Raw genomic sequence first — 16407 nt, 5'->3', positions numbered from 1 at the left:
TGAATGAGAAATCTGTGATTTCTGTAATGCATTTTAACCAAATAGATGACAAACAGCCTCAAGATCATTGTAAATGTGTAGAGCATATATGTTGTAAATATGGGGAACAGAAAAGCCGTACCAGAGGTCATGCACATAACCCATGAAAGTTCTACTAGAAGTATTTATTTATTTAAATAGTAATTATAAAATCCTTACCTAGAGAGTTGTTTTTTTTTTTTTTAACATACTAAAAAAGACTTGCAAGAAATTAAGTTCTCAATTCAGAAAATTCTAATTTGAAACTTATTTCAATGACAAATGTTCTTCCTGATTTAAAAACATAATAAACTTTAACATTTCATAAATGATTTATTTATGATCAAAAGCAAACTTATTTTAGCAGGCCAAATTTGAGGTAAATAATCTGTAATGAAAAATAGTAGCATTAAAAATGGCATTCAGCTCCCATATTGAAATTGTCCTTTGCTGAAACAATCAGAAAGAACAACTTTTTGCATGAAGACCATAAAGTCACTGAGCTTTTTGGCAGCAACAGTTTAAAGAATGACTAGTTAAGTTCACCTATGCTTGCCATCATTCCTTTGGTGATACTTTTTGGCTCTACCAATACTCATAATAAGAACATACTAACAGAACATACTAACATCCTGTGAAAATCCTTATAGATGTATGCCTGAAACACAGGTGGCTGAGCAGGCTAGTAGTTAAATGATTCCCACTAAGAATAAGAGTGAAAAATATGTCAATTCTAAATTCTTTAAAAAATTTCTCACACAAGCAGTGCATTTGGATTAGCACTCATACAGATGAGCAGACAGCACACTTCCAGTTGCAGTGGAATTCTGTGTGTAATCTGAAATCAGTAACAATACCTTAAGCAGGACTCTATATTTTCCAGCTGCTAATAACACTGAACTTCAAGAAAAAGTCCAGTCATGGCCAGACAAAATGAATACAACAGTTATGTTTTTAGTGACAATGCAAGCTTTAAATCTTTCACAGTAGACCCATAAAGGTATCAAAGTAACATCATGCATCATAATGATATTGAAGGTTCTGGACAAAGTTTAGTGGATACAGGTGTCTCTTTCTCCACTAACTCTCCATTTTCTAAGCCAGTTCTATCTGTAAAACTACTACATCCCCATGTAGCTTTTATCTTTGGGGTGACAGCTACAATGTCCAACAGCATCCTGGCCCTAAGATCCACCATGACCATTACCTACTAAATGACCGTTCAATTCCCCGTACTTTTCTGACCCAGTAGCCAATGACTCCACAAACTCTCAGTTTCCTTCTGTAACAAGGGAGAGAACAGATCCTCTGTAGCTGCCCTTCTCCTGCTCCCTGATGGAGCAAAACTGCCCAAGAGGACATCACTATCCCCTGAAACAATAAAAACAGGCTACAGAATACTTGCAGGAGATACAATGAAACTGTTCCCTCCTATTTTATTGTTGGCATCATTTTGATGGTAAGTGCATTTATTATCACAGTTCAGTTCTGCTATGATGTGTGTTACTGCTTCCCATTCTCTTCCATGTATTGATTACACAGCAGAAGAGAAAGTTGGAATCTTAAAAAACTTTCTGTACTCTATATAGAAATCTCAGAATACAGTTTTATAAAAATCACTAGATGTCAAGATCTGCTTCTCAAAATCTGAAACTATTATTATTACATTTACAACAGTGTTTCACATTCACTTGATTTTTACACCCAGTTATTTTAATTCCTTCTAACCAGATCCGAGAAACAATCCATCCAAAATTATAACCAGAGTAGCTAAAGCATTTTCTTAACACCCTAAATTTAAATAAAATTCCTGAGGTTGGGAAGCTTTCAAATTAAATGTTCCACAACTGGTGTGAGCACTGTACCACCAGGGAGGATTATGAAACCGTCATTAACATGTGTATTAAAAATATGTATTTTATTTCCAATTTATATGATAATTTCTATTTCTTTTTAAAAATCTGAAAAGCCTAACTTTTTGAAGCGAATTCTCCAAGAAGAGGTACCAAATTATGAAGTAACTTTGGGAATTAAGTTTCCCTCATTTATTGGCACAGTCATTAACTGGGCTGCAGACATGAGAGCAAAGTCAGGATGCTGAGAGAGACCATAGAATGACTTGGATTGGAAGGGATCTCAAGGATCATCAAGTTCCAACTCCCCTGCCACAGGCAGGGTTGCCAGCTGCTATATCAACTAGATCAGATTGCCCAGAACCCCATCCAGCCTTGCCTTAAACACCTCTTGGGATGGGGCATCCACAACCGTTCTGGGCAACCTGCTCCATCACCTCACCACTTTCTCAATAAAACTTCCCCATAACATCTAATCTAAATATCTCTTCCTTTAGTGTAAAACTATTTCCCCTTGTCTTATCATTATCTACCCATGTAAAAAGTTGATTTCCCTCACGTTTATAAACTGCTTTTAAATAATGGAAGGCCACAATGAGGTCCTACTGCAGCATTCCCTTTTCCAGGCTGAACAAGCCCAGTTTCTACAGCCTGTCTTCATAGGAGAGGTGCTCCAGTCCTTGGATCATCTTGGCCATTCTCTGGACCCTCTCCAAAAACTCAACATCTTTCCTGTGTTGGGGGCCCCAGACTGGAGCAGTACTCCAGTTCACGAGGGCAGAATAAAGGGAGTCAATCATCTCCGTCATCCTGTTGGCCACCTCTCTTCTGATGGAACCCAGGATATGACTGGATATCCAGGCTGCAAGCGCACACTGTTGGCTCATATTAAGTTTTTCATCTACCAGGATTCCTAAGTCCTTCACAGCATGGCTACTCTGAAGGAGTTCTTTTTCCAGTTTGTATACAGATCTGGTATTACCTCAACCCAAATGCAAAACCTTGCATTTGCTCTGTTCAATCTCATTAGGTTAAGAAAAACCCACCTTTTGAGTTTCCAGTACCTCTGGATGGCATCCCTTCCTTCTGCTGTATCTGTCTGATTGGCATTTGGGAAATCAGATCTGAGCATCATATCTAATCTCAGTATCCCCTGCAGATGCTAACAAATCCTGGCTGGGGTGAGTCCAACTAGGGTCATCAAGATGAAGCAGATGACATTAGGGTACAGTCTGTGAAAACTGCATTTCTTTAGCCTTAAGAAGAAAAGGCAAAGGGCGAGGGATATTATAGTTACCTACAAGGGCCCAACGGGAGGACTTTTTTGTTTTGTTTTGTGATGGGGCTTGTTGATGAAATTATGATTTCTCACAATGCGTTGCTCAGTTTGTTTCTTTTATCCTTTACAGAATATAGCTTATAAAATTTATATTAAGATGTCCAGAATGGAACTATAGCCCCATCTCATGGAAACTGGACAGCTGCTTCTGAGAAGCATCAAGAAGACCCTAGAGCTAACATATTATCAGGAAATCAAAAGATACAAGTGGTATTATCAACTTTAGAGGACATAATTTTCCTCAGGTATTCTGAGTTAATATCTAATTCCTTTTGCTCCATGAAAACTAAAACAACTTTATTTGGTGACCATAAAATCTATTCCAAAATGTTCCAGCTCCTCATTCGAGTGGGGAAATATTACTTTGTAGTTTCTATTCTGCAAAATAAAATATATAACCAGTTTGATTTCTGTGAGATTTGTTAACTGCCTTTGAAATAGCTTACAGCTAACGCTTAGGATGGTTTTAAACGCACTCAATTTATCTAATGAAGTGTCCCTGTAACTTATATTGTAATTTATCTGATGTTCTTAGACAAAATAAAACTTGCATTTACAAAGTTTTCTAATGCAGGTTTCTTTACTTTTTGTACCTTCACCTCTCCCTCTGTTTGGTTAACATCTTTAAAAGTATGCTTACCCATTAGACAATTACAGAAGAAACTGTGATATTAGAACAAATATTGAATGCCACTTATGTCAGTTCTCAGCAAAGCCACTGTTGTTGCCATTCCCTAGTTTAATCATTCCACAGATGCTACATGCCTTCATTTTATAGTCCCCTTTGTTTGCAAAGAGATGCTTTCTACATATATTACCCATCCACTGATTTTTTCGTTTATTGGAGAATGAAATAAAAACAGTATATTTCTTCTTCAGATCCTTCTTTAAGTGTAATATAAATGGCTAAATGGAAGGCTAGTATTCAGTTCTCTCCATCTTTACTAATTTTCTGGAAATGAACAAAAGCTATTCATTTCCTGTCTACCTGCTCTAGCTACAGAAAATCTATGCTGGACTCCAACTGACTTGCCTCATGAACTCACGTGTTATTCTGATACTCACACCTACACCACACATAATATACAGTGAGCAACCAGGAATGAAGGTAGCATTTACAAGAGAAATGTGTTTGTTGCTGCTTACTGCTGCAGTGGCATCATAAATATTAAAAATCAAATTTCTTTCTTTTTTTGTCTTTCTGGGACCACTAAAGAAATGTAATTTCTGTAGTTTTCCTGGTATCACAATAAACTATGTGCCACAGATAAGATTTGGATTTTTGTGGCAATTACACAATCTTATGAAACTTTTGTTTAAATTATCTTCCAAAAGATAAAGTCTTTAAAAAGCAGGTGTACTGTTTTATGCACATTTTCAACAGAATTGAGGATCCTTACCGTGAATATTATCTTAGCTAAAGATTAGCATTCTAACTCAGTTCCTGACTGGAACTGTCTCACAGTACATACTTATTCCAGTCAAGTATACTGCCCTGCCATTTGAAGACTCTCAATGATACTTTTATTTTTACACTAAAATTTCTTTCAATCATCAATTTATCAAATATAAAAGGCCATACACAAAAATGCAAGCTTACCCTTATAGCTATGCCTCTTTCCAACCATGAATAATGATGGGACCAGTATAGAATATCTTTTAAACAAACTAACAAAGCTGCTTTGAGATGTGCTTGCAAGTTTTTAAGCATAATAGACTCAAATATATTAGATTTTCCACCTAGTAACACAGAAACACAGATTTCTAAAAATCAAAGCAAGCAGGGCAAACACTTGTCCATTCTGCTGTAATTCTTGAATTTAAGCCTTCGTAACTGATTTGTGTGCAGTGCTAAGGGCAGTAGAATGGAGCAGAGTCCATCACAGGATGCCAAAAACACAAAGGGCTTCACTCGTGGAGATGCAACATCTTGTACAGCAATCATGAAGCACTTAAAGTAGTTCAACTAAAAAGTTCTCTAAATTGACAACTACAATTAGTAGAAAGTATTTCAATAGAAATAACATGAAAACATAAGAACTTAATACTCCCCTGTTCTCACTGATGTGACTAAGACAGCAATTACACTTTTTCATGGCTGCATCACAATGGCAGCTTCATGGACTTTCTTGACCCCAGCAGAATACGTCCTCTGTCATTGTTGGTTGTTTGCTAGCAATGAACCCCCAGCTTACAGCTGCAGTTACAGCTTTTGAGTGGATAACCTTGTTTCCTACCATAGAAGTTCATGACAATCTTCAGGTCATTCAGCTCATTCAGATCACTAAACTGACTCACTGCTCTAAACAAAAGTCAAAAAGTCATTGCTTACTTTTGTCTTGAAGCACATATTTCTTCACACAGAAGCTGTAAGAATTAAAAACTTGCCCATGAACTTTAAGGTCACTATCTCCAGGAAAGTGAGTCTAGCTTTCAGAAAATACTTATTTTGCCACAAAGAAAACTGTGGGAGAAAAGTAAATACTGAAGTAGGAAAACATATGTGAGCAAACTAGATAATAGCATGATTTTTCTTTCTTTCTTTTATACAGGAAAACAAAACACATACATAGACATGAAGAAGAACAGATTTTTCTACATGAAACAATGAAATGTTTAAAGTAATTTGACATTCAAATATTAAACTCAGGTTATAATAAATAAATACTTACAATGTCTTGTTCTATTCAACTCCATTTAAATGTTACAGATTTCATGATGGGCAAAGATAGGATGCTTAAGATAGGTTAAAATATTTTGCCAAAACAAGATTGGTTTTATGCAAGGATTACTTGAGCAGCTATAAAAGTGCTTAGCAAAAAGGTATCTGACAGAACAAAAGGAAATTGTATTGACAAAGCATTATCATCAGAGTACATATAATAAGGAGAAAAATACTTACAGATTTTTTATGTCTACTGCTCCACGAAATGCCTTCCTGGGTATGGCTTGAATCTGATTTTCACTAAGATCACTATTAAAAAGAAGATCAAATGAAACTTAAAATCTGCCACATATATTTCTGTGTATAACAACAAAAAAGATTGAAAGAATCTGACAAAGCTGACAGAGCAAACAATTCCAGCTATTGCCATTCAATAAATGTTTCTGATGAAAATTATATTATTACTTGAACTGATTTGCAATTGAAGAAAAATAAGTAGCAAAAATACTCAAATTAGTTTATCTTTGTTGCACTATATAGCTCCCTTTCAAAATAACAGCAATTATGCCAAACCTAAATAGAACCATTACACAGTTTAACAATGCAGGCCAAACTGATTTCATTTTTAACTGATTGATTTTAATTTTCAACTCATTCCAAACACCAGACATGAAATCACGCAGTTTGGAAGCATTCAGAGATGCATCTACCTACAGAGAGTAAGAAATTAGATGAAGAAGCTTGCTTGAGCCTCTGAATGCAATTCAGAAACAAATCAGAAGTGTACAGGCTGTATTTTCACTAGAATTCTTTCTCACAGAGCAGTTCTGTTGTGAATAGCTAGATTTTGCTTTGCTAAAACCAAAACAAGAGCTTCACTGCACAACATCAAGAACTCCAAAGCATGCTCCACATGCACTCCAATCTCGAACAGTAATGTTTTCAATATCTTGTATTTTAGAGACAATTTTTAGATAACCTTTTCTGGGAGGTTTCAGGAAAAATATTGCAAATATTATGCTTAAAATATTCTGTGCAATATTGCACAGAAGTAAGACATAACTGAGATGAAATGAATAAGCAGGAATCATTCAGTTGATTAAATACAATCATGCTTTTGACATAATCTTTCCCTGAAGTGTAATCTAGCATGAGCTCATATTTCCATTTATTAGAAATCACTCCTGGAGATTTCTTTCAAATTTATGAACTTAAAGAATTGTTCGAGGACTTTATAAAATTCCACACTACCTGACTCCAGAAAAATTTACATCAATATAATACCTTTGAAAATAATTCCACGTACATTGTCAGCAAGTTTGTTTTATTGGAGGCATTTTCAGTTTATGGAAAACCACATTCTATATACTAAATCTTTCACACTTTGTGCATATAACTGTACTCCTGTATCTCGCAAAGTATATTTAACCCAACTTAGCTATTATTAACAATATGTGGAAAAAGAAGCATCTGTGAGCTATGATTTAATTTTCAGTCCACCTAGGTAATACTGACATAGAATATGACTGCATTGCTGACAATAAATTCAAATAAAATAAACAAAAAGTCAGCATTCAGCATATGTTACAGTGATGATTTAACAATTGACTTCCTTTAATTCTATCACAAATATAAATAGTAAACATCTATGTATATGGTTATATTTAACCGACTAAAACATTTTACCAATACATAAATTGCATGTAAAGTGGCTTAAAATAGTGATTTCTATCATGATGAAGGACTAACTGGTTATACAGATGTATGTATATATCCATGTAAACCACTGTCATACTCATAAATATATACTGCTGTAGGTAATGGATAATTGTGTATTACACTATTTATGATGGTTAATTGATTGTCATCATTCATCATTTTGTATAATTTTAAAAGTTGGAGATGAACAAAATTGAGACACTTGTGTAAATTATTTCAAAAATATGAATGGTCAGAATCACAGAATGGCTTGGGTTGAAAGAGACCTCAGAGATCATCCAGTTCCAACCTGCTGCCTTAGGCATGGCTTTCATCCACCAGATAAGGCTGCCCAAGGCCTCATCCAACCTAACCCTGAATGCCTCCAGGCAGCCTGCGCCAGGACCTCACCACTCTCTCTGTGAAAAACTTGCCCATGACATTTAATCTAAATCTCTCCTTGTTTAGTAAAACTATTTCCCCTTGTCCATCACTAGCTATCTATGTAAAAAGTTGATTTTCCTCCTGTTTATAATATCTCTTTAAATATGAGGTCTCCTTAAAGCCTTCTTTTCTCTTTCTTTCTGTAGAAACACATCTTAGCACAAGTACAAATAAGTACTTGTCACAGCTATTAGTCCTGGTTCCTCTGCAAACCATGCATTGAGACTGTATGTGTGTATGCACATGTGAATGAAAGCCAGATGCATCCACATCATCATTTTCACGCAGCACAGGGTCATGCAGACTAGAGTTCCCTACTGATTTTAGCAAATTTGAAATGTAAACTACTTAATTGAAAAGGTCCCCAAACTTTCTTTGAAAGGCACTTTAAAAAACATCTCTCTAGATGTCTCTAGACCTCTCCCAACATTCTTCTCCAAGTTACCCTGTCTTTTTCCAAGATAAATTCTTTTTGCAATGCATCTATTGGGTTGTGAAAAGTTCTTAGAATGTTTATGTAACAGAAGTTAAATCCTTCCTTCATTGCAAAATTCCCTATTAAAAAAAATACCATTTTCAACACAAAAGCTATGCCTACTTATAATGGGAAAGTTCTTTGTAATTATTTATTGATTGCTTCAGGTTTTCATCTGCTCAGTTTAAAAAGGTTTTCTTATAAAAACCTTGAGGGGCTTAACCAAATATTTAACTTTTTATTCTTGCATAAATTACATCTATGTTTCCCAGTGCATAACCATGACTCAGTAACAAGTTGCTGTGTGGTCTTTTTAAGATGCTTTAATTCATTCCTCTGAAATTCTTAGACTGGTCACAAAAAGACAAAACAGAAACAGAGCCACATGTATCACAGGTTGGCTTTTGGGAAAATAAAACTATTTTCTAGATAAAACTGGACAATTTTGCAGGTCATTCTGTTTCACTGACTTGACTTTGCGGTCTATATTCTGCAATAACAAAAGGTGCAAATCTTCTTTTCAGCCTTTTAGGTGTTTTCAGGCACTAAGAACTGTGTAAACTCCATTTCTCATTTAAAAAAGAAGAACCATTTCAACACGTGTGTACACTAAGAACCATTTATGTTGGTGCTTGATACTTGTAAATGAAAGATGCTCTATGAATTTAAACAAAATTGAAGCTAATAAACAACTGAACACAGTACTTTTACAAGAACAAATCTAAATTTCTGAAAGGATAGGCATGATCCTGTCTTCACATTTGAAATCAGCAATATGATCATGATTTTATCCAAGAAATTATTCTTTGTAGTTATAGCAGCCTGAGACTTCATATAAAGTTATGGAAGATCAGAACTTACTGAAAATATTTTGTATAAAACTTGAGTGGAAGAGTCAAGGTTATCCTATACAGTTTTTGAAAGCAAGCACGATGATATAATGATGTTTTACTGAATTCAACTTATGCAGATCCTAGTTGTCCTATGGAACTCTCCACTAACTTGTCAATGCTGTAAGTCATTTCTAGAGACATATATTCCAAATTATTAATAGCTCTGAAGCTATTGACCCTTTCAGAAAATTACTGAGTCATAGCTTTGAAGGCTTCATGCTCATAATCCACTAGCTTGCCACAGAGTCCTTCATCACCCAGTCTTCAATGTGCTGACTCAATGATTTTTTGAGCAAAAAATTTTTCAGTGCCAGAACAGTTTTATATAACTTCAGTATCTTTGAGTGCAAGACATCCTCAAAGGTTATTCTGAGGCTCGTCTCACCAAGGCAAGAGATGACATGAATATTGGAGTTATTGCCAGATTCTTGTACAAAAATCCACCTAGGCAGTGAGGCTCTTGTCAGAGAGGACTTACAAAAGTGCCTGTGCAGCTCTAGGTGTGATTGCACCATTCTCTTGGTAGTGGCTGGTTTCTTTACGGTATCTCTTGGCTGTGTATACGTAAAACATTTTGTTGAGTTGTAATATTCAGGCTGCAACTTCATTTTCTCAAAAACAAAGCAAGAAACAAAATCCGTACACCAAACCAAGCTGCACTAAATGAGGATGCACTGAGAACTTACAAAGAAGTCTGAACGTTTGCCCAACTACACTGGTTCTTTGAAAAATTTGTGTACATTTTGATTTTTCCTACAGATGACAAGTTTATGCTTCTAAATTAGAGACTAAATATGTTGCACATAAGTAAAATTACTTTTATTAACATATCACTCAAGCCAAATGAAAAAAGCAGAGATAAGTTATAATATGTCCAAGACCAGTGATGAAGTAAGCCCTGAAATTATCATGCTTGCATAAAATATAATTCCCTTTTAAGCAAACCAGGTCAGGCAATTTACATACAGTGCATATGGATAATTACACATGCCTCATCTTTTAAACCTATTTCAAAGATAAAGGATTTAAATGTGGTATTTTCAATGGCACAACAGTAGAAGTTGACTAGTTTGAAATTATGCCTCAAAGAATGTAGATTTCTGTTTTCCATAAACTGATGAAACAGGAAAAAAATGTAAAAATAAAAATTAGAATAGTAAGCCTCTTAACTCCACCTCCCAAATAATCATTTTCATTTTATGTATTCAGTTAATTTTTATTTTTTTCTACAGAATAAATTAGTAAACACGATGCATAATGCTTTGTGGAAATAGCAAAAAGACCTTGCCAAAACCTTGTTTCTACTGAAACCTCCCTAAGAAACAGGATGAAACCAGTATATTTCTATTTATCATAATTACTGGTTAGTAGGTAGAAGTATATCACAAAAAAATTAAAAATAAACTAAAAACGTCCTAACATTTAAAGTTCCTAACAGTATTGGTATACATTTCTCACACACAAATTCTTACAGAAAAAATGGAAAAACGTATATATGCTATTGTTTCTTTATCAGAGGGTAAAGCCCTCAGATAACCTGATATTAATGAGCCTGATAGAGCACTTCAGCTCTTAAAAAATGCAGAGTACTGCATTGCAGCTATTTTATTACTCACCATGTATGGCTCCCAGTTGAATATTCCATTCAACCTTAAAAGGAGTGCTAAATTATTAACTATATGAATTGAAACACCACACATAATATCTATATCATACACTGTTAAGATATCACAGTTTTCTTGTGCAGCTAAAACCATGTGTTTGTTCTAAAACAATAAATCTTCTGAAGATGGCAAACCTGCTTGTAAATTTAATTACTTGTAATTTTATTTTCCTCTATGGTTTAACCTCCCTCAGTGTCTGACCAGGCATATCATAAATCTATACTGCCATTCCCTACTTTGTAAAATACTGAGTACTAGGAATTAATGATGTGTCCTGATTTTTAAAGGAAAAGGCAGAAATATCGAATCAAGCAAAGTACTGAATACTCATCAGCGTACTTATGTCAGTTCATAAAAACAATTCAGAAGGTGACTATTCATGTTCAGGTTACTGAATAATCATATAAATACTTCCAAAATTAATAAAGTAAACCTCGCTTGGTATTTCTCCCACCAGAAAACAATACATTCAACAAGAGCTAACCATATTCTGCACAAAACCCCACAAGCCTACATAAAGCAAGACATTGCAGATAACGAGACTACAGAATTATTATCTAAAGAAAGAAGCAAAACAAACATTTCAGTAACATTATTTGACTAAAAATCAAATTCATGAGTTTGGATATGGGACAAGATGCTCACTGATGAGTATCTTTAGGATGATCTCTGAGATACCTTCGAGGCCCTGCACATGTCCCAACATTCTTCTCCAGTAAGTGTGCTTACCAGGGCATATCGTCTGACATGACATATTCCAGTGCAAGGCCTAGCTTTGCACCAGCCTTTATTTATTCCCCCAACTTTTATGTTAGGGAGAGTGGAGTACTCAGCCTCACAGGGAGGCAGCAGCAGGGAAACCCAAGCTCCTGGAGGAAGACTAGAAGGTGCTGCAGTGTGGCAGCATAGTGGAAATAAGCCACAGATAGAAGTTTCAAATGTGTCTTCAGAAATGGATGCAGAGATTATTTTGATTTTAATGCTTTGATAATTATTTATTTTCATAGTGGCAATCAAACCAATGTGAAAAGCATCCAGCAATAGAGGTGCTGCTGAAATACAGCTTTATGGTCTAAGTACAAGGAGAGCATAATGGGGAACCAATTCTACAAATATCAGCTCAGTTGAACTGAACCTAATAAAGCCTGGAAATCAAATTTCCATCATGGCAGAAATGTACCACATTATAGCAAGAGCCTACTAAACAAACATGAATGTTTTGATCTGTAACTCAATGCTTTTCTTTTTATCTCACATTCAGCAAACATATTACTGTATTCAAACAAGTAAGTACCTTTCCTATCAGCCAAATGAGGCTTATCCAGTTAATTGTTACAATACTGACATATGTTTGGCTTTATGGAGTTGCACTATTACAAATTGCAGTACTGCATCACTTATTTATGAAGATAATCTTATACTCAAATAGGTTTTCATGTCCCTTTTTCAAAGCCTGGCTTTTTGGCAGACCTACAAATCAACGAAGACAAACAGAATAAAGAAACATTTTAAAACCATATGCTTAACGATTCAGCCTAATATCTGGCTGAAAACAAACAGAAAACAAACAAAACAAAAATTCTTCTGTAACATTATTGTTTTATTCTCTGACTACAAAATAAACTATTTAATATCCTATTTACTTAAATGATTCTTCTTCTACTCTTCAGTAAAGCACCCAGTGCAAATATTTCCTCTGCTAATGAAATGCAAGTGATACCACACTATCAACAGCGGCCAATATTTATCTCTTTGTGATGATTAAAATCCTGAATTATAAATTCCAGCATTAGTTCCATAAATCATTACTTCTAGTCATATCACTCCCTCCTGCTTCCCATAAGAGAAACAAAATTTTGCATCTGAGAAAGGTACTGTTAACATTCTTTTACAGAGAAATCAAAGTAGTGTGTTATCATTATGTATCACTGCCATGCTGAGGAGCACAAAGCAGATGAGAAGAGTATAGATGACAGAATTGCAGGTTCTCTTTGCATTTTGCACTGATTTCCAATTGCTCTGTAGAATCCCTAAAGACTTTTATGGTGTAAACAGTAGATACAGTCTATTCACACACAAAAGCAGAGTCACTCCCTGTGCCATGGTGAGTTACAACACCAAACTCAATATTTCATACTCCACATAGAGCAATCACCACTGTAACATGGGCAGAATGATTTGAGTCATTATAATTCCCATGATAAGGAATGAGTCTTCTGGTTTTTTAAGAATATGCAGATTAAACTTCCCTGCTTATTTTCATATCTGTTATTTTCTGTTATACATTGATAAATTTATAATCAAATTATAGATTTATCAATACAGATCTTATTATAGCTATTACTATATGATTATTTAAACAGCAGGTATTTTCATCCATTTTATCTACCTATTTATTAAACACTGATACAAGACATTCATTCACAAAGCACAGAGCACATACATAAACATGGATAAAAACTACTGAACTAAAGTAGAAATACTGATAGCCTGCTAATCTGCAGTTTATACGCAACTTCTACCTTATTTTTTAGGTTAAGTCATCAGAAATTGAAATGATGACAAATAATGCTAGATTGTTTTTGTTTGAGAGGCAGACTGACTCCACATACCTAAGCAATATACTGACTTGTTCATAATTTTGAGTATTATTAATTAGTCATTTCTTCACAAAGAAAATAGCATAGAGTGCAATTATCAGTCCTTCCTACTTCTTAGTAGGATCATATTTTGGCTTTGGAATAGACAAAATCCTTCTATTGGCATGGAAGTCAATCTATGGGCCGCAGAATCAATCCCACTCCACAGTGTCTCCAAAAGTGCACTTAAATCAATTTGTATACTCCGGTATCATTTGAAAATAATTGCTTCAGGAGAGTTGCCATTTATTCTCCATTGTGCTAGAGTGTCCTAGCGTGACAAATGCTCATTGTGAAATAAAATAGGAGTATTAGGGCCACACATGTATTTCAGTGGAGCCTTAGAAATTATTTTTGAAAAGGCAAGTGGTCCTTATTAGTCTGCTCCACTAAATTAATATGTAATTCTGTTCAAGACTGAAAAAAAAGTAGTAGAAATAATGACATGCTGCAGCTCTTAGAGAGGAATGGACCACCCACAATTTCAAAAGGAGAAAATTCTAATGCTACTTCAAATTTGGCTTCTGATAGAAGGTCCTACAAAGAAAAACTTGAAGTCATTTAAAAGCATCACCATTAAAAAAAAAAAAAAAAGACAAAAAGAAAGGGAAATGGAAAGGGAAATTCACAGATTCTCCATAACTCACAAACTCTTAAACTGGTCAAACTGAAGGAAGATACTGTTCCTTGTTTTGCATTTAAAAAAAAAAAAATGCAAGCCCAGCTCCCTTATTGATGTGTGAGACAGCAGCACAGCTGTGTGGTATCAGAGTATTGTTTACCAACAACCGCACCTGGAGTTCTAAAAGTCAGAGTGGGACATAACTTTTAGAGAGACAGAAGTATATTTTGCATTTAATAATTCAAAAATTCTGGTTTATTATAGACAATAACTTTTAAGGCATATATCCTTCAGCAGCATACATGTTCATGCATTTTTTTCCTTCTCTTTACTTATCCAGGTTGAAATTAAAAGCAAAATAGAAAATTACATTAGCTCTTATGTGCTATTACTTCACATAGGATCACCGAAGATAATTTCTTTGCAAGAAAAGAGTGAAGGTTCTGCAATTTTAATTTCATCAGCCTGTGATAGTAGATTCAATGATTAATTTTTAATATAATATCTCACTTAGTAGACTTGAAAAGACATTGCCAGTTAAGGATTCAGAATGGATAAAGCAAAATACTGCCAGGTAAAATTCACTTCTGGGAAGCGACAAACTCACTATAGGCATGGCTATATATCCATTTGGCTTGGTTTAGGTACTTGCTCCCATTAAGAACAGATAAGATGGCACACTTGCCTTTGCAAGAGACTTCTTCAATAGCGTCTGAAAAATCTACTATTACTGTTTTCTGTAACAAAACTTCTTTTTAGCAGGAGTTTGCAGCAGTCAATGTGTCTTTAATATTTAATTTCATTTCTCCTACTTTGGAACTGAAAGTGTAAGCACTTTTAGGAACCGATTGAAAGATTGTCTGGTATGTTGTCTTGTTTCATTCCACCATCTATAGCCCTGTGAATTCTCTTCTGAAATACCACTCAGTGAACCATGGCAATTCCTCTCTTTGTTCAAAGTGAGCAGAGCAAATTCCTGATACAGCACCATTACTCATTGCTGCTATTGCAATACAGGTAAATAATAATTACATCCCTAAATACAGGCATTTTCCTCCAAGTACAGGCCCATATTGTTAAGTCCAAATGTTTCCTAACAGAAAAACTAACCTTGAACACTTTGTCAAGGGGCAGCCAAATCTTTGAGAGTAAGCTAGAAGGATCTTGCAGTTTATTAATGTTGAATGGCACTGTGCTCAGTCTTCCTTCACCTGAATTGAACAATACAATTTTAGGATTGTCTCTAGAGACAAGCTGATTGCTTAACAAGACAGATTTATTGCAGTCTTAGCTTCATACAATATGTGTGCATTCACACAGTGTATGCTTCAGGCTTTGATGCTGTTGCCCATCACTGCCAACAAGTAAAATAAAAACAGAAAGAAGGGGAAAAAAAAAAAAAAAAGCAAATTATAAAAGGATTACTATGGATGATTAAAGAAAATGACAACAGCTAAGCTAATCATAATTACAGCTTATCAAGATGACCACTATTATATCATTGACTTCCAGTACTTCAACCATCTGCTTATACCCATCTGTCATTTTCGATACTGTAAAATTTTTTAAACTCCGTTTTACTTATTTTTATTCTGTGTTTGCACAGTACCTATTGTTGTTGAGTTTCCAGCCCAAAAACTTGTACTTTACACTATCATCTAAACAAAATAATGGAAAGTATGTGTGTCCGTATCATACTCCTGTTCATTGATAAGAAGTATGAAATAGTAAGAACAAGTTCCATCATTATGTTGAGCAAACTGATTTTTTAAATAAATAAAAAATTACAAAAACATTACTTTAAAAAAACCCTAAAAATATATTTTTTTATTTTTTATTTTTTGCTTATTGTATTTACTTTCTGTCCAGTAGCTGATTTAGACAAGTTAATTAGAAGTTCCTAAGAGAAAATGAAACAGTAATTATTGGGAAAAATAAGGTCAGTTACTGATATGAATATTCCAATATTCTGGAACTAAAACTTTCCATTTACCAAGATTAAAAGAATTCATAACTCTAGTTGAGCATCACAGAATTCACAAATCTCCCTGCATTCCAGTTTATGTTCAATGCTTCAAGTTTTCTGACCTCTCAAGC

The 16407-nt window shown here is 34.7% G+C and overlaps 1 protein-coding gene across 6 annotated transcripts in view; it reads right to left on the bottom strand.

Annotated features, from left to right (window-relative positions):
* Window positions 1-16407, bottom strand: part of SLIT2 (slit guidance ligand 2) — a 245856-nt gene that overhangs the window by 96123 nt on the left and 133326 nt on the right. For all 6 annotated transcript variants that reach the window (XM_052682812.1, XM_052682814.1, XM_052682810.1 and 3 more), the window contains exon 5: window positions 6113-6184. In XM_052682812.1, the coding sequence (XP_052538772.1) occupies window positions 6113-6184 (72 nt within the window). The remainder of the gene's footprint in view (window positions 1-6112; window positions 6185-16407) is intronic.

This window comes from Tympanuchus pallidicinctus, unplaced genomic scaffold, assembly GCF_026119805.1.
Source record: "Tympanuchus pallidicinctus isolate F22 unplaced genomic scaffold, pur_lepc_1.0 scaffold2, whole genome shotgun sequence".
NCBI classification, from domain to species: Eukaryota; Metazoa; Chordata; class Aves; order Galliformes; family Phasianidae; genus Tympanuchus; species Tympanuchus pallidicinctus.
This window is presented reverse-complemented; position numbering and strand designations above follow the sequence as displayed.